General features: G+C 38.2%; 1 protein-coding gene and 1 long non-coding RNA gene across 4 annotated transcripts in view; one reads left to right on the top strand and one right to left on the bottom strand.

Moving 5' to 3' along the window:
• Window positions 1-2359: 2359 nt before the first annotated feature.
• On the bottom strand, window positions 2360-13742 carry LOC106879811 (cilia- and flagella-associated protein 45). Of its 3 annotated transcripts, XR_016238400.1 has the most exons (10): window positions 13567-13688; window positions 11133-11404; window positions 9116-9260; window positions 8471-8641; window positions 7410-7757; window positions 6974-7081; window positions 6122-6429; window positions 5308-5532; window positions 3358-3764; window positions 2360-2770 (listed from the first exon to the last, which is right to left on the bottom strand). XR_016238400.1 is itself a non-coding variant. In XM_089342071.1 (9 exons), the coding sequence occupies exons 1-9, from the start codon at window positions 13567-13569 to the stop codon at window positions 3695-3697; spliced, it is 1650 nt and encodes a 549-aa protein (XP_089198197.1). In that variant the 5' UTR covers window positions 13570-13688; the 3' UTR covers window positions 2360-3694. The 3 variants fall into 3 exon arrangements, 2 of the variants coding, with proteins under 2 accessions (XP_089198197.1, XP_089198198.1); XM_089342071.1 differs by having other exon boundaries at window positions 2360-3764; XM_089342072.1 differs by lacking the exon at window positions 11133-11404 and having other exon boundaries at window positions 2360-3764; window positions 13567-13742.
• Window positions 13743-16016: 2274 nt separating this feature from the next.
• Window positions 16017-20000, top strand: part of LOC149131057 (uncharacterized) — a 26870-nt gene continuing 22886 nt past the window's right edge. The window contains exon 1 of the long non-coding RNA XR_016238406.1: window positions 16017-16282. This is a non-coding gene — a long non-coding RNA (uncharacterized LOC149131057). The remainder of the gene's footprint in view (window positions 16283-20000) is intronic.

Raw genomic sequence — 20000 nt, 5'->3', positions numbered from 1 at the left:
GCTGACCAAGATACTCTCATGTAATGTAACCAAACGAGGTTTATTTTTCAACATAGTCCCCCCCCCTTGCGGTCCACACACTTCTTCTTTCGCTGTTGCAGTGCGTGGATGCCATTGGCAAAGAAGCTTTTACCCTGTTGATCATTCCGTAGATAGACACAAGCATAGCTGTATCGTTAAGAAGCTCACTTTGAAATCTCGAGCTTTCGGGTTCAGTCTCACTGCGTGGCACCTTGGGCAAGTATCTTCCACTATAGTTCTGGGTCGGCTTATGCTTTGTGAGAGAATTTGGTTGATGGAAACCCTGTGTTTGTGACACTGCGTTTGAGTTCGTACCTCTCTGCTGCATGACAAAGGGTCCCCGTAATTTAGCGTCTAAAAAACCGGCATATTGATGAAGTGCTGTTGTTGTAACTCCAGCAGTAGCAGCAACAACAAGAACAAGCAAAGATGTTATAAATAACAATCATGGTTATATGGTTACGTATTTCGCTTTGCAACCACGTGGGGTTTCGGGTCGAGCCCCACCGTGCAGCACCTTGGGAAAGTGTCTTCTAGCGTAGCAACCGGGCCGATAACCAATGCCCCAGAGTAAATTTGGTAGACGGAAGCTGTGTGGAATTTTGTCGTGTATGTGTGTGTATAGATTTTTAAGATAGCTCCTACATGACTACAATACGTTTATAATAGCTATATGCCCCGGTGGTGTTTGATCAGAGGTTAAAGACGGACGAGAATTAATTCTGTAATGCAACCATTCTATTGTTTCTGTCCCAAGTTGAATTCCAACTGTTGGCCAATTTGTCCCAAAGTTCTTATCTCGACAACGAAGTGAATGGCATTTATCTCCCCCTTGATGTCTTACATCATCTGACAAACGCCAACCAAGATGGCGTATATCAGCCAAACCTTATCTGCTAGAAATAACAACCCAAATGCTTCTAAATAGATATGTGATCTTTGTATACTTAACTCAAAATTAAATTTATTAAATTCAAGAACTAATCTAACGATGGACTACTTCCATAAGTATTGAAGAACCTTCAAATATTTCACTACTAAATAGTACCCGCTTTAAACTCACTTTGTCACTATATACCGTACGCCTGCAGTCCATTGATGATATTACAGCAAAATTCTTCTCAAGTTAGCGCGAGTTCTCCAACTGTTTTGCCGCTTTTGTCCAATCAGCTCATGATATTGTCCATCCATTACGTTCTTTGTCTGCTTCTTGATCTACTATCCTCTACTCTTCCTTCCATGATAATGTTTTCCAGACATCTGCTTCCCCGAAAATAGATGAGTTTTTGTTCTTTAATAGTGTTCAGTTGTCATTTTTCACCTATTTTTTTTGTAACGCCCATTCATTTGTCCGATGGTTCTTCTAAGAGACTCGTAACAATCACCTAATCACCCACATTTCAAACGCATTGATTATGTTCTCTTCAAATTCTCTCAGACTCCATGCTTTGCAACCATAAGCGCCTTATTGACCAAACGAACGCTCGTACTAGGCTTGTTTTTAACTTAGTTGCGACACTGTATTTAATAAAGAGGGTTTATATAAATTTATTACTCGTGTAGTAAGCTTCGAAATTCTTACATTCTCGCACTTTTCTGTAATTCAAACCGCCTCATGGTCCCGGTAGACAAAATGGAAAAGGCGTTGCTCCGGAGGATATCCTCTAATTAAATGGCGTTACATTTATAACCATAATTTCTTGTATTTCTCTTTACCGACTCTTTTTATCTCTGATAATGTTTTTTTTTTTTTTTTTTTCATTTTCTATTACTCGACAAACATTTTTGTTATGCTCTACTTCTACCTTTTGTTTACTTATTCTTTCCTTTCATCTTTATTTTTCTTTTTAATTTTATATTTGTTATTTGTCCTTGAATTCTTCCGTTCACTTCTCTGATTCTTGATCATAGCCTTTCTATAAATGACTTTGGATTCATCATTATTTTTTTATTTATGAATATGCCTATTTATTTCTTTTGTTATATTTTGGGATGGTCATTGTTTTGGTTTGTTTGTTTGTTTGTTTTTTCTTTTTGCTTTTATTTTATTGTCCTTTGTCTGAAAATATTTCGTCACACATCCTGTGACCTCTTCACCGACTCTCCATCCCACAATAGATCAGGAAGAGCCACTTAAGAGGTCACAGGATGTATGATGAAAGATTTTCAAACAAAGGATAATAAAATAAAAACAATAAAAAATCTGAAGTGAAGAACGAATATATAACACGTGTGTTTATTTGGCAAAAAAAAAAAATGACCATCCCAATATATAACAATATCTGTTTCAGCAGATAATTTCACATCAGGAATCTGGAAAAACAAATACATAAACCTCTTTGCCTCCTATGAGATGTATTCAATTTTATTTTCTAGAATCATCGTATTATTTTGTATCTAATTTTGGTGGGATGAGGACAAATATCCGTCAAATGTAAATAATGTACATAATTCCTCATCTTTTAAATGTAGAACGTAAGACTCAAGGTATACAGAGTGGCAATCGAATGTGCAGTGAAAGCACGCAATACAAATAAAACTACAAAAACTATTTATAATAGCAATAATTATCATCATCCCCATCATCATTATTATTATTATTATTATTATTATTATTATTATTATTATTATTATTATTATTATTATTTAAGGCGGCGAGCTGGCAGAATCGTTAACGAGCTGGCAGAATCGTTAATGAGTTGGCAGAATCGTTTCACTAAATCTTCGGATCTTTTCTGTCTGGTTGCCCCTGTGGAAATTTTAAAGTTTAGAGAAAATTTTAAAATTTGGTGTATCGATGTGTTAATTCACTTTTTCCGGAAATCTTTTTTTGAAAAAAAGGTACAGAGGTTTAAAGTTTAATCATTTTTGCCCAGTCAGAAAACAAGATTTGGGAGCTGACATTTTGTGCGTGACTACGCTTGTTGCTAATTGTAAACAAATGAAATAATGACAGAATTCTGTTTTACGCACACCACTGGGTGCGTGATTTAAGGCCTATTTAGCTATTATTTTTAGAATATCTCACGACCACCTCATACCTTGTGTGTTTTAAGCATTTAATAAGTGAAAAATGACCATGTGGGTAAGCAGCTTGGTAACAACTTGGCTAAGCACCTATATGTCTGTGGCTTTAAAAGCTATTAACTCTTTATTCATCGATTTATGGCGAACATGAATTTCCTGTCAATGATTACCATACAAAACTACATCATTGGAAGAAAACTACATCATTGGAAGAAAACTACATCATTGGGTGAAAAATTGAAGAAATTGAAAAGTGGCAACCAAACAGAAAAGATCTAAACCTTCCGGTTTAAATTTAACTAAAGTTACCTGCTTCAGTTTAATTAAAACTTCCGGTCTTAGGTTAGCTAAAGCTTCCTGTTTCAGTTTAATTAACACTTCTGGATTTAGTTTCTCTCAAAACTTGCTGTTTCAGTTTTAACTGAAGCTTCTAGGTTTAGGTTACATAAAAACCGAAAAGTGGTATTGTATTGTTAAGCCGCATATGTCTAAAATTATTGCTCTTTCAGTAGTATTGAGGATGTAATTTTTTTTGTACAGGACACTGGTGTTGTTTCGTTTATTGATTTTGCTTGTTTACTTTTTGGGGGGGATTTTTTTCCTTCTTTTTTATACTTCTTTGTCGTCGATGCCGTTGTCTTAAATCTTACACCTTCAGAGTCTTTTGGGCAATCTTGTTCACATGTACAAGATATTTATCTGGTATTCCAGCATTTCTGAAAAAGATAAGAAAATCATGTATATATATATATAAATATATATTTAACATTATGAAAATACCTCACAACACAACAACTTTACTATGCGATATACGAAACGAATGGATCCTTGCAGTCTTACACAGTAAAATAAAGTTTAGTAAAATCAGAAAAGGCACTAAATCTGAATACTGAGCAGAAATATGCGTACATTTCACAACCTTCTTTGTGTGTGCGTATGTATGCATGTGCTACTGAGTGGTGGTGAGGTGTGTGCGTTTGCGCGTTTGCGCGCAGGAAAATAAGTCTTTCGACACGAGTTACGTAACCGGTTTCATAGTTTTCATGACTTTCAAAATTAGTGAAGTATGGAGAACCATGAGATTATACTGTATTTGCCTGAACTAAATTTTGGTGGTTATTTATTACATATCGTTAGTGTGTGACAGTTCTTTATATCTAATTGACAGTGTTAACTATCACAGTAAGCAGGCTGCCTGAGTTTATGCACAAACATGTATCTGAAACAACTGACATATCGCCCTCATATCACACACAACAGCTTTTAAAAGAAAATCAATAATATAGTCTTGGATATGCAATGTCTGAAGAACGTCTCTGGACCAAGATCTGCAAGATTAGTACTAATCTCTTTAATTTACGATTTATCGGAGGAAGGCAGTCAGTACTTATAAATAACATTTCGCCGGTTCTCTGAGACTGACGGGGGAGAGGGCAGGAATGAAAGCCTCGTCTCATGAACTGTCACGGTAGGAATAGCAGAGCATCAGTATATGAATATATACCCAGACAGGAATCTTGATCTCAATTATTGTAATTGCTGAAGGCAGATGGTGATGTTAAAACGGGGGACCTAGACTGCAAATACAATGGAAGTTCTTCTCATTCAAATGCATTTAAAAGAAATAATAACGAATAGACATTCGAAAATAGAAATAATAATCATTTTCACAGAGCTTAAACGAATGGACATTCCAAAATAGAGACCTGATATATATATATATATATATATATATATATATATATATATATATATATATATATATGTGGCTCGTGTGTTTTCTCGTCTACATTTGTTTGCAATGTCCTGTACCCAGATATGCACCTATACATACAGGTGGATGTCGGTATGCACATACCTGTACGTATATATGCATATACTCATTTACTATTTATATATACATATATATATATATATATATATATATATATATATATATATATATATATATATATATATATATATATATATATATATATAACTAATATTCTAGAGTCCGCTCTGCAGAGTGATTGGTGTTAGGAAGGGCATCCAGCCATAAAAAAAAAACCTGCCAATACAGACAGAGTAGTATAGGGTAGTTTTTCTACCTGGTCAGCTCCTGTGAGCCGTCCGACTCGTGCATGCATAGAAGATGAACATTAAGCGATGAGGATGGTGATGATCATAATCAGGATGATGATTCTAACTGACAAAAAGAATACAATGAAAGAAATATTAAAAAGAAAGAAACTGGCATCATGGTTCAATGAAACAAACCTCATTTCTTCTATTTTCTTCTCTTTAATCGCATTCAGCTTCTGTCTGTAGATGTAATCTTCTTCTTGAAATCTTTTACCCTCGGCGAAGAACTCCTGTCTCTGTTTGATTCTCTGCTGTTGGTTCTCCTGTATCTGGTTGCGGAGTTCTTTGCAATATTTCAGAGAACGCTGCTTAATCACATCGTCCTCTTGTTTCTGTTTATCAAATGATTCTTTCTGGGCGCTAAACCGAGGTAGAAATGAAGACCGGTTACAGAACACGTACACGTGAGTGAGTGGGTGAGTGAGTGAGTGAGTGAGTGAGTGAGTGGGTGTATTTACAGGTGGGTGTGCTTATGTGGTTAAGTAAATATATATATGTAAATATATATATATATATATATATATATATATATATATATATATATATATATATATATATAGTGGGAGTGTGGAGGTTTGTATCTTCCACATCGCCTGACAACCGGTGTTGGTTTGTTTATGTTTCCACAACACCATCGGTTTCCTAAACGGGCATGATAGAATAAGAACGAGGCGTTGAGTACAGTGGTTCCATTTGATCAACAACTCTATCATCAAATAAACGAACAAAAAACATAAAATATAGACATGAAATATGTGCGTATATTTTTGAGTAAAGGTGTGAAGATTTTGGAGTAGAAGTTGCTGGAAAAATATAATAATTTTTCAAAATAATCTTTCTGATGATTTGGGCTTTTCTTTTCTCTTTTTCTATTTTTTCCTTTTTTTTTTTTTTTGTAGGTAGAGTGTGTGATTTGGGTTTGTTTTTTTTTTCTTTTCATTTTCCTCACCTGACTATCTTCTCAAATTCACATCGATCCATTTGCACCTGAACAGCTATGCGTAATTCCTTTTCGTTTTGCTGCCGCTTACGAGCTTCGATTAACTCGGCCTCCCTAGCGGCTTTCTTTTGTGCCACCAAAGCTTCTTTCCTGCGCCATTCTCTCTCCGCTTCCTCGGCGGCCCTCCTGGCTCGTATGGCGTTCCTTTCAGCTCTTTCGTCTAGGGCCCTCTCCTGCTGGGCCCGGATTCTTCCTACTTCCTGTTCTTTCCTTATACGCAGCTTCTCCAGTTCTATTTCTTGTTGGGCTTCACGTTCCTAAAACAATACAGTTGTTTGGAATTGAAAAAACATGAAGGAACAATGTAGAAAAACTGAAACTACACACACACACACACACACACACACACATACACACATAGACACATAAACACGTGATATCGGTTATTAATTGTAGTAGTTGTAAATATATGTCATTATCACACAAGGTGTGTCATTCACTTCTAATTTTCGGTGTAAAACATGTCTAGCCGAAGGAAACAGATGAGGTTTGGCAACAGGGAAGGCATCAGAGTAGAGAACAAAATTCTGCCTCAATGAACTCCACCCGACCCATACAAGCATGGAAAAGTGGACGCTAAAACGACGACGACGACGATGATGATGGCGATAAAGACGATTATGATGATGATGATGAGGAGGAGGAGGAGGAGGAGGAGGAGGAGGATTCATTATAGCGATGACGGAATGCGGGGCGCAGAAGGAAAATAGTGTAATCTAGTTAATTATAATATAGCTACACCCCCACCCACCCCCACCCCCCATAGGTATTAAAACAATGCAAACAAGACAAAACACTTACAGCTTTCTCCTTGTGGAATTCCAAGACATTCTTTTCTTCCAATTTCTCTTGCCGTTGCTTCTGTACTTTCATTTCTGACATTCTCTGACAGGCTTCCAATAGTTCATCCTGGTCACGTATGCAGATCAAAATATAAGAGGTTAACCCAGAGTGAGGGTTCGATTTGTAATGGATAGCATTTTGATTTTAAGATTAAGGTTTAGTAATGAGCATGTGTTGTGTTCATTCCTCGATTTAAAAATAGGCTTAACAGTCTCTGTACTATTGTTACTCAAACACTGGTTAAGCTTTGCTAGGTACTACTATGGTACTGAACAGATTATATAAGATGTAAATCATGAAGTCTTCTAAACTAATAAACGTCAAAGACCACTGGGTTGCATTGATGTTTTTGAGAAAGGCATACAATATGAAACTGAATGACCCTGTTTCTTACCCTCAACGCAATCTGCTTCTGTTTCTTCTTCAATGCGATCACTTCGTCCTCTCTAACCATCTGCTCAATCTCCTTCTTCAGTTTCTCCGTTTCTCGTTCCTTCGCTTCAGTTAGTCTCAATTTCCGCTCCTCCATTTCCGTTATCTGTTCGCGCAGTTTCACGGCGCCCAAACGCAGTTCCTGCTTGCGCCGATTCTCGATTTCCTCCTGTACCCTGATGGCATTCTTTCGATCGATCTCCATCATTTCGTCCAATCGCATTTCCTCAGACGCTACGTCATGTTGCATCTGTTTTTTCTCTTGCAGCTGAGCGTCTCTGATCGCATGGCATTTCGCTTCCAGAATCACCTGCAACGTAAGATTTCATATATATATAGATAGATAGATAGATAGATAGATAGATAGATAGATAGATAGATAGATAGATAGATAGATAGATAGATAGATAGATAGATAGATAGATGCTGACCGATACACAAACACGCACGCGTGCGCACACACACACACAAACATACGAACCTACATACATACATACATACATATATACACATATACGTACTCAGCTATGCACGCATGTACGCATGCATGTATATATCTATTCATGGATGTATAATATATTTTAGCTTCTCTCTCCCTCTCTCTATCTCTATCTCTCCCTCTCTCTCTCTCTCTCTCTCTCTCTCTCTCTCTCTCTCTCTCTCTCTCTCTCTCTCTCTCTCTCTCTCTCCCTCTCTTTTCATCACCCATCAAATTCCTAGCAGTAATTCTCACACCATCGCTAAGTAAGTGTTGTCGCTAAAGTTGTTAACATTTTGTGGGGTGGTTTATGAACCGGCCAGTGTCTGTCTGCCTGTCTGCCTGTCTGGTAAAGGCTTATGGGTTCGCTGTTATCTATTAACATCCTGCAGAACGACATGTTGTTGGCCGTTCTATTCCCTGCTTTGTCGCTTCTGTTATTTATACAGGAGATTTTCATTTCATGCTGGGTGGTCATGGCACATATTGGTTACGGTTAAACAACAACGACTGCAATAACACTAACAACAACAGCTCATACTGACCTCGTTAAGATATTTTATTCGGTCCTCGTCTTCCTCCCGTTTTTCTTTCGCTTTTGCTAGAAGGTTCTCAGCATTCAGCTTGGCCTCCACATCCAAATGACACAGCTTCTCATCGGTCTGACGTTGTTTGTCAAGTTTTTTCAGCCTTGCTTCACGTTCAAACCGTTGTTGCTGTTTTCGTTAAGCAACAACAAACAAAAAAGAAAGAAAAGGACATTAAAGAACATCATACACATGTATGTATGTATGTATGTATGTATGTGAGGCGCAAAGTAGTTAGCGTGAAAAACCTCATAAGAAAAAAAAATTATTAATTATTCCCTTTAGATATATTTATTTATATTAAGGGCATTACTATACATAAATGCCTCACGCTTGGAGGGACTCTTAAAGTCAAAGTAGTTTTGACTTTAAGAGTCCTTCCTAACGTGAGGCATTTATGTATAGTAATGCCCTTAATATGAGGATAGGCACATCGATTTCCAAAGCTACCACAACAGAAAGAGATTTCGAACTGGGGACGTTAAAAAGAACCCCCACGAAACCATTGGAGGTCACTAATATGTCCGTCGCTACAACCACACGTTCGTGTGGTTGTAGCAACACCTTATGATGGCGATAAATGCAGATTAACAGAGTGATTACCAGTGCAGCTTCTTTTCTCTCCATGTATTCCTCTCTCATCATGGACTTTTCTTCTTCACTTAGAACTCTGGCACTTTGTTTGATCCTCGTGAAATCATGTCGGTTTAAGACGACAGGGGAACCCATCGAGTTCTTTTCTGGCACCCTGAAAGACAAGTTACATATATACACACACATTTATTGTATATTTTATCTTCTACTTGCTTCAGCTATTAGACCGCGGCCATTCTGGGGCACCGCCTTGGGGGATTTTTTAGCCGAACGAATCGATCCTAGAACTTTTATGTTTGTTGGGTATTTTTTTTTTTAAGTCTGGTACTTACTCTATCGGAACTTTTTGCCGAATCGCTAAGTTAAAGGGACGAAAACAAACCAACTCCGGTTGTCGAGCGGTGGGAAGAAGCACAAACACAGATACAAGCATACATACACACTACTACTACAACTACTGCTACTAATACCAACACTACCACTACTACTATTACAACTACTACCACCACCACTACCACCACTACCACCACCACCACTACCACCACCACCACTACTGCTACTACTACTGTCATCTTATAATAGCCATCAAGGCATGTATAAATAACACACTACAACCACCGCAACTACAACACGAGCACCACCACCACAACAACAATCATGTCCACCATGACTACCACCGCTACTACTACCTTTACTACTACCAATATAATCACCACTGCTACCATATATTTACCAGCACCATCACAACAACCACAACCATGAACAACACCAACATCCTAACTATATTACCATCAAACCAGTTAGTACTTCTATCACAACTACCACCACAACAACAACAACTACCACAGCAACCACCACCATCATCACCACCACCAACAGCAACACCGAGCTATCATACCATCTCCATCACCACCACCACCATCTCCACCATCACCACCCCCACTACGCCACATTATCGACCGCTATAAATATTCCTTTTGACCCGCTCTAATTAATACCTTCGTTAATTAATTACAGGAGAGAAGGCAACGAAACGGAAATAGACAACTTCGACCGTCTGCCATCTGCCTGCCTGGTTGTCTGCCTGCCTGCCTGCCTGTCTGCCTGCCTGTCTGCCTGCCTGCCTGCCTGTCTGCCTGCCTGTCTGCCTGCCTGCCTGCCTGTCTGTTAGTCTGCTCCGTTTGTCTGTGTGTCCATTGACTATTTAGAAACGTGTGTGTGTGTGATTGTGTGTGCGCTTATGTATGTATGTGTGTGTGATATGTCTGTGCTTATGTATGTATGTGCGTGTCTGGTTGTCCCTAATCCTTGTCTCAGTTAAATACATCTGTCCTTGGCCCCTTATCTCTCTGGCCTTTCTACCTGGGTGTACATGTCTCTCTGACTTTATATCTGTCAGTCCATATCTGCCTTTGTCACTTTTCTGATTTTGTCTCCCTGTCCCCTTGGTTGTCTATGCTTGTACGTCCATCTCTGTTCTCCCTATCTGCATTTCTTTACCTGTGTCCTTCAATCTGCCTTTGCCCCTTGTCCATCTTTCCCATCTATCCCTGTCCTCTTGTTTTTCTTTGTTTGTATGTCCGTCTCTCCCTATTTGTCTATTTCTTTACCTGCCGCCTTCTATCTGCCCTTGTCCCTCGTCTGCCCTTGCCCCTTCTCTGTACCTGTCTCTTGTATCTCATTTCCCTCTTGTTTGTCTATGTTCCTATGTCTATCTCTGTTTCCCTAACTGCCTGTTTCGTTACTTGTCTCCTTCTATCTGCCTTTGTCCCTCGTCGGCTCTTGCCCCTTGTCTGTTTTTATCCCCTGTCCATTCGCATCTTCCTTAACTGTTCCTCTCTATATATATCTCCTTGTTCTTTTATCCATCTACGTCTGTCTGCCTCTGCCTGACTGAGTCTAGTTATTTCTCCCTAACCTATCCTTACATGTTTCTCTGTCTATCTGCCAACAACAACAATAACAAAACAGCACTTAACAAAAATAATGTCTCGCTCAACAAACAAAAGCGGGGTGCATAACTCACGTTAGATTTCTTATCAAATCCATCATTATCACTTGTACATTTTCTTTGTCTTTCTGCTTGGCTTTTGTCGGCGGGTAGACATCTTTGATTTGGCTGAATCCCTGAGTCTGACGTTCTCCAGGCGCCGTCTTTGGGATATTCCGACCGTGGCTTTTCCCACCAAACAGCGACTCGTCAACTTGTGAGTGATAGCTGATTGTACGATATTGACGATAGCGTCCTCTTTTTGATGAACCAGAGCCGCTGCTGGATCGCGTTCGGGCGCTGATTGGCTGTGAATGGAGAGCGAAACGAGACTGTAAGATTGCGTGGCGTTCATGCCTCTTTTTTTCTTTCTCATTTAAGTAGTGATATTACTAGAGTAACAACCAAATTTGCTAGAAACAGCAGTCATATTCTCTCTCCCTCTCTATCTATCTATCTCTCTCTCTCTTCCACCTCTTTCTCTCTCTCTCTCTCTCTCTCTCTCTCTCTCTCTCTCTCTCTCTCTCTCTCTCTCTCTCTCTCTCTCTCTCTCTCTCCTTCTCTATTCTTTCAAGTCACAACGAACAAGAAGGACACATCGGTTGATGTAATCAGATATTTTCTAAAAAGGCGAGACAGCAATGGCTGCCAGGTCGTACATTATATTGTGTAACACGATTTTTGTCCGTGGATAGCAACTGTTAATTCCTATTTGCTTGCCCCTAAAACGTATGAAAAATGGCCAATATTTCCTTCAAACTTTGCTTTTGTTATATTTATTCAGAAACCCAAAGAATCCTTCTCAAAACATGGCTGTGATGCTCCCCCACTACTTCTGCTCATCATCAGAGATGCACATATTGTCAGCCACTAATGGACATGCTCAAGTGGTTTAGGTCAAGCAACTGACAAGTAAATTTGTGGTATTGAGCAGAATATTTGCTATAACGATATTTCTGCTTCAGTAACTCAGCAGAATATTTGCTATAACGATATTTCTGCTTCAGTAACTCAGCAGAATATTTGCTATAACGATATTTCTGCTTCAGTAACTTCAGTAACTGAATCTGTCTGAAATGTAATGGAAAATAGGTGAGTTTGAAATCATTGATGTCCAGATCACAAAAGCAAAGTTTGAAGGGAATAGTAGTCACATCCTTTGATTTCTAGATAGAAACAAATAGGAAATAACACTTACTGCTGACCAAAGACAAAACATAAAATTCAAAATTTTGTTACCTCTAAATATAGTTGCGTTGTATCAAAGTTGACCTGAAACTAAACAACACCGACTACTACCACTACTACTATTACCGTTGAAACAGCGGTGGGAAACCTCCGTCTGAGTCACCCATGACCATCACCCAACAACTTGGATCACCTCCCGTTGGCATCCCTTTTCTCTACGTAATTTGTCGCACAAAACTCACCCTGATCTTACCTTGCAAAATATCCATGAGTAATTTTGGAATAGGAGTAGCTAATTAAAGAGAGTAGCTAATTAAAGAGAGTAGCTAATTAAAGACCTACGTCCTGTTTGATAGTAGCAAAGACCGTTAGCACTTTTATTAATACCCTATCTTTTGTCATCATCAGCCATCAACCAGGTATCCTCACTGTGTCAAGACTCACCAGTTCCTTCGGTGTTCTACTGCATGCATACAATCAACCAGGGTCTTTGATGTCGTTAGTCCTCAAATGTCTTTGACTTCCTCTTGCTTTCTTACACTCAAGACTTCCTGTCAAAATGACCTTGGGCAATGATTTAAGGTACAAAACCAAACTAAAATACAGTCTGATGACACGAGATTTTGAAGTCACTGTCAACCTTTTGCTAAGAATAAATGTTATGTGTGTGCGTCTGTTTTGTATATATATGTTTGTGTATGTATATATATATATATATATGTGTGTGTGTGTGTGTGTGTGTGTGTATACACGTGTGTAAGTATTTATGTCTATGTATGTATGTATGTGTGTATGTATGTGTGTGTGTATGTATGTGTCCAACCCATGCCAACATGAGAAATGGACATTAAATTATGATGATGATGATGATGATATACGTATAATGTATATGAGCTACTTCTGCTGTTGTTGTTGTTGTTGTTAGAGGAGGAAGGGCACAACATTAATGATATTCACATTTTTGAAAGGACCGTGTGTGTGTGTGTGTGTGTGTGCATGTATGTGTGTGTGTGCGTGTGTATGTTAATGTATGTATGTATTATATGCTAACATACACATATATACATACATGAATATGTGTATATATAAGATATAAAGATACATATAAATATATAACGATATATGTATATAAGCGCATAATTATATATACTTACATATACGTGAGTGCGTGTGCACGTATGTCGGTGTATGTAAATAAATCTGAATTTAACACGTAAAACCTATTATTACTAAAGCCGAAAATTCCATGAAATCAAATCATTTAATTCTTCTTTTTACTCACCATTGTTTCTTAAAATTCCACGGTTCCGCTTTTCTTCCACTTCGCACTGTTTGTTTTGATTGTGCAGTGTCATGGAAACAGCGAGTGTACTTGTACAAGAACGGTAACTCTAAATGAAATACTTTTAGAGTTATTTCCCTTGGAGAACTAATACTATACATGGATTTTCTTAGTGCACGAGTACCAAAGAGAAACTAATGTACTGACACGACTATTAAAGCGTTGATAAATTCATCTACGGCGACCTGTTCTGAGTTCGAACCCCACTCGGATTAACTTTTCTTTTTTATCTTGCTGCAGTCGATAAGATAAGGAACCAGCTAAGCGCTAAATTTGATTCAACCGACTTTAAAGTTTAAATAAATTTTCCAAAATCATGAGATATTCGTTAGTCATCTTGTCGGGTGAAATACTTAGCGGTATTCCGACTATCTTTACGTTCTTAGTTCAAATTCCGCCAAGGTCGACTTTGCCTTTCATCCTTTCGGGGTCGATAAATTAAGTACCAGTTGCGTACTGGAGTCGATCTAATCGATGAGCCCTCCCTAAAAATTTTGGGCCTTGTGCCTAGAATAGAAAAGAATCGTTACCGCTCCGGATTAAATGCTCAGTGGTATTTCGTCCGTCTTTACGTTCTGAGTTCAAATTTCGCCGGGGTCAGCTTCGTCATTCATCCTTTCGGAGTCGATGAAATAAGTACCAGTTGTGTACTGGGGTCGATATAGTTGACCAGCGCCCCACCACCACCACCACCACCACCTTTTGCCTCTAATCTTTTCTACTCTAGGCACAAAGCTTATTCGTTAGTCATCTTGCTTAAGAGTGTTTTGACATGCAAGCTCTGAATAGCATATGGTTCTTCTGAATGATGAGCTGTCCAGATGTCCTCTACACCAAACGTGGCAAGATAATGTCAGTAGAATAATAGCAAATAGCCTAAGCAAAGGCCACCCTGACTCAACGGACTCTACATTTGAAATTATTATTCGACTCATAGTGGAACTGGAATTCTGTATCGAATTCTGTAACTCTAAAATCCGAACCCTAACCCTAAAGCTAAAACCAGTACAAACGCACGAACGATGTCATAAATAACAGTGAGAAACGAAATATGTACCGCCGATAGTTGTTGTTGACAAACAACGGCAGTAATTTCATTCAAGGGCATAGATCCCAAAATAGGCAATTTCGAAAACGCTAAAACAAAACGAAAATACTTCCACAAACAAAATAAACTGAAAAAAAATTTTAAATAACTAATAACTGAATTGATTAAACTATATACACGTGTATCTCAAATGTAAATATATCAGAAATAACAGTGACATGGTAAATTTATACCGCCAGAATGTCTTGTTGACAAACCACAGCAGTAATTGTTTTCACCTCAATAGACGTCATTGATTGGTTGAAATTACCGAAATACGACAACTTTAACACGAAATAACTTCGAAAATAAAAACGTCAAGAGTAAATGATGTTTTAAATGACACATTCTACCAGTATACGAAATTTGAAAGTGTTTAGTTACAAAAAATTATTTTTTCTATGTGCCGGCCAAAAGGAAAAGATCCAAGATTACTAATCTATTAGCGCCCGTGATCCTCTTTTTCTGCAACACTTGTGTTCATCTGAGACATCTTTAGTTAGTCATCATGACTACGGTGTCTTTCAAATATTATAATAATTTTTTTTTATATATATTTAGTATCATATAAAGTTGTATAAAAAAAAATTTGTATAAAAAATGTTTTTCCTTTCATCCCTTCGGTGGTCGATAAATTAAGAACTGGTTGTGAATTGAGTTCGATCTAATCGACTGGCCTCCTCCCCCAAAATTTCAGGCCTTGTGCCTAGAGTAGAAATGACTATAAGCACAAGGCCTGCTATCCCAAGGTTCAACTGGTACTTAATTCACCGACTCCGAAAAGATGAATGACGAAGCCAACTTCGGCGGAATTTGAACGCAGAACGCGAAGACAGACGAAATACCGCAAATCATTTTGCCCGACGCCCTAACGTTGCTGCCAGCTCGCCGCCTCTGATTTCCACCTGTAATTAATGCCTAATTTTTTGAAAATTTAGTTTGAACTTAAAGACAGACGAAATACTGCTAAGCACTTTGCCTTTTCGCATTCTTTGGCTAGCTCGTTAGCACACCTGTACAGCAATCTCTCGCCATATCGCGGTTCACCTATCGCCATTCATTAATTTGGGACGTAACACCCGGGATTGTTGTATATACATTTTGAGTTCAAATTCCATCGAGTTCTACTTTACCTTTCATTCCTTCAAGGGTGGGGGGTCAAGCTTTTAAGCCTTGTACCTATAGTAGAAAGGATTATTAAATGTATGTTTCTATCAAATCGTCGTATTGGTTCTTAAATCATCCAATCAACGGCAAGAAGAGATTTGAGAATTCTGGGAATGACATTTTGCGCACGGGAAGAGACAACAGTGAAGCACTAAGAACAATAATCTTTTCTACTCTAGGCACAAGGCCCGAAATTTTTTGGGTGTGGGGAGGCAGTTGAATATATCAATCTAGTACGCAACTTGTACTTAATTTATCGACCCCGAAAGAATGAAAAGCAAAGTTGACCTCTGAACGTAAAGACGAACGAAATACTACCTGGAGTACTAATTTTTTTGCCAGCTCAGTATTGGCACAAGATGTATAAAATCAGGCAGGAATCACAAGAAGAACACTAGAACAGTAAGTCCCAAGAATTCTATTAATGTACATGTTATTGTTTTCTAACAAAACCACCGGTTCTGTCTACCAATGTTTTTTTAAAGTGAGGTACTAATTTTTGTTGTTGTCACCATTATTATTATCTCCAAAGACATATCGTATATGATAGCATATAAAAAAAAAAACTACCCTGTATCCAATATGTAAAGTTGGGTTTCCCTATAAACTAATTCTGGGCGGAGGTAAAGAATGCGTACCCCTGAAAAGGTTGCAAGACGCAACGAAAATTTTAGGAAAATAAGAAATAAGTGGAAATTTTAACGGTGAACGTGTTAAATTATAAGGCACAAAAAGAAAATGACTCTCCTCAGACACAACAGAAAAAACCCTAACGCTAACTCAAAATACCGGGTCTGCGTATTCTTTACTTTCGCCCTAATTTTGTCACTAACGCTCACTTTTTTCTTGAATGTGTGCTGCTGAGACTGTCATGCGAAATATTTCTGTACGACTTTTGTCCCATCATACGTAATAGTCTTAAAAACATCCAGTACTTATTTAGGAGAGAGTGGGGGGTCAACAGGTTTAGAATATTCTTCATTCGTAAACTAATCAAAATATCGATGTTATCGACTGGTCCCCTTCCGCAAATTTCAGGCGTTGTGCCTATAGTAGAAAGGATTATTTTGTCGATCCAGGTAACGGTGCCGGATTTAATCTATGAGTTTTAGGGACTGCCGGCCAGGGGCCTCTGCCAACATGAGAGCCTCCATGGATTAAGTGAACTGTCATTGAAAATATCGCCACGGGTTTCATATTACACCTGGAATGAGGATAGGTGCATTCGACGCCAGAAAGATTTGAACACAGAATGCTAAAGTAGGGCAAATCATTTCGTTCGACTCTCAACCAATTCTGTTAATCCAGCTTTTTTTTTTTTTTTTTTTAAAGAGACTCAAAGTAGTCGCTCGACCAGCTAGAAACAGTAGTCAAATCTTATTCTCTTATGAGGCGCATGGCTTAGTGGTTAGGATGTTGCACTCCCGATTGCGAACTCGTAGGTTCGATTCCCAGACCGGGTGTTGCGTTGTGTTCTTGAGCACTTCATTTCATATTGCTCTGCGATCATTTCGTCATGTGACACACGGTGCACCTGTACAGGTAATGACGATTTGAAGGAGTGAGTGAGCTTATGCAAACACAAGCATTTGATCACTATATACAAATCACCTGTGTGGTCGTTGGCAAGAAATTACCGAACCCGAATACGGCGTTTAACGATGGGAGAGTCGATGATAGATTTAATTTACCAGGGTAGCCAAATAAGAAATTCTTAACCACACTTGCATGGGGGATAATTCCGAGAAGTGAAACGTGTTTTGGAGAAGATAAGAGTAATGGAGACAAACGCACAAGATGTTATTTAAATCTTTTATAATCTCCTCCAACAGGAAGGAGATTATAAAATGGCTTATTAATGAGCACTGTTGTTTATAATCCCCTCCCTCATGAGACTGATACATTTTACCACAATATTCTTCCTTTCGGATTAATTTTAATGTATCAGTCGAAATATATGTCGGTGATATAAATAATTTAAATAACATCTTATGCGTTTGTCTTCATTTTCCATTATACACACACACACACACAAAGGAAGGTTGTACAGGATGTTATGGTTAGCATACGATTACTGTATCCCGTTTCTAGTGCAAGGTCTACATGTTATGTTTCAATGTATTGGTGTGATAGAGATGGTGCCCCAGCCAATTCGCCGAAAAAAAAATGAAAGATATTGACTACGCCGCGATTTGAACTCAAATAACGGGAATTATTCTCTCCGTTAGAGTGGGACGAGTTGACAAAATAATCAGAGCGTCGGAAGAAATGCTATACCGTATTTCTTCCAACTCTTTGTGTTCCGAGTTCAAATTACGCCAAAGTCAACGGCACCTTTCTTTTGTTTTTGTTTCTTTTTTGTACGAGGAGTCGACAAAAATAAAGTACCCGTCAAGTATTTGAGACATCGGTACCGATCGATCTTCACCCAACAAATTTTCTGACCTTGTACTTGAATCAAAAATAATTAAGCAGTTCTATGAAGGCATTGGATTGATAGAATCATTAAAGCATCTTATATATATATATATATATATATATATATGTATATATATATATATAGACACACACACACACACACACACACACATACATGTATATGAATGCATGTATATATGTAGTGTGACATATTTTCACTCTTAACAATATCACTATGTGTATGTTATAAACAGTGAAAGTATTAAGAGTGAAACTATTATCTCATATGACAATAGAGTTGTTACTTTTTCACTTTTGATACCTAATACAGAAATAGTTAAAAAGATTGCTCCGGGCTCGCATCAGGCAAGAAGCCCATGATACTCCGTGGACCCTAAGTAGTGTAAGTGTAAAATTTGAATGAAATCGATTCAGTAGTTCTCGAGTTTTAGTGATCCACCCACACATACAAACAAACGCACATTCTCTATCTCTCTCTCTCATAGCTAAACACCTAGACTTTTTTCTTCAAAATGGGGTTAGTTTATCCTGTTCAGGCTATATTATTAGCATTATTCTGCGATTGAGAATTTAAAATCACTTCTTTAACTTTCTAAGACATCTCAACGCTTCTAAAAAGCAAACTTCATTTACATCTATCGTAATTTGAATTTTATATATATATATATATATATATATATATGAACCATCAAATGCCGTCGTAAATTCAGACGCCCAGTCTCACTGATCTCTCTTGTCGGCGCAGGTTCTCAGTGTCTCAACATTGCGACCCTTCGATGGCTCACCCTCTATTGTCGTCTGCTTGTAGTCATTTCTATTGCCACCTTACTACTATTACTCACAATGAAATCAAATGCATAGGAGCTGGAAACTTCGCCACCTAGGTAATAGCGACATTTGTTTCATGTAGTTTTTGTTGTCATTGAAACCAAGCTTAAATGAATGTCTGTGGCCGCTTTGTGTTAATGTCTGGCTGTGTTTGTACTGAGGTACTCCTACTTCTCACAGTTAGATTGTTTTTGTCTATTTTATGCACAGTCATCACTGTCGAAAATTTCTCACGGTCCGTCGTAAATCAGTGTTTTTTTTTAAACATTTTCCATGTTACTTTTTTATCGTTGGCAAACATTCCGTCCGCGCCCATCCCTTATTTCTTTTAGACCTATTGAAGTCTGTGACTGCATAAACCAAATCACAAAACATTAACATGGTAAGGTAGGATTGTACATGCGATTTGGTAGTCTCTTGGGACATATTTTATATATTTGATCTTTTACTTGTTTGTCATTAGACTACGGCCATGCTGGGGCACAACCTTGAAGAATCTTTAATCATATGTATCGATCGAAGTAGTTAATATTTTTTAAAGTCTGGTTCTTTTTGCTGAACCACGAAGTTATGGGAACAATCTCAGCATCCCCGGTTGTCAAGAGGTGGGGCGAACACACATACACGGTGCGATGTGTGAATTGTCACCATTTTATATTTTTAATTTTGTCGACTACATTGTATAGTAGGGTCAGTTGGGCACTGGGAGCAAAAGAAGCACCATGACGCAAATCACACCACCAGAAATTTGGAAACGACATGCTGTACTGGTGTTTGGGTGGCAATCTGAGGACATCCAGTCAACATCACTTGACTGGTCACTAATAGGCCGCACTCAACGCGGATGCCTACA

The sequence above is a fragment of the Octopus bimaculoides genome, chromosome 25 (genome assembly GCF_046866305.1).
Source record: "Octopus bimaculoides isolate indiv1 chromosome 25, ASM4686630v1, whole genome shotgun sequence".
Classification (NCBI taxonomy): domain Eukaryota; kingdom Metazoa; phylum Mollusca; class Cephalopoda; order Octopoda; family Octopodidae; genus Octopus; species Octopus bimaculoides.
Note: the sequence above shows the minus strand (reverse complement) of the source record. Positions and strands in the feature narration are given on the sequence as shown.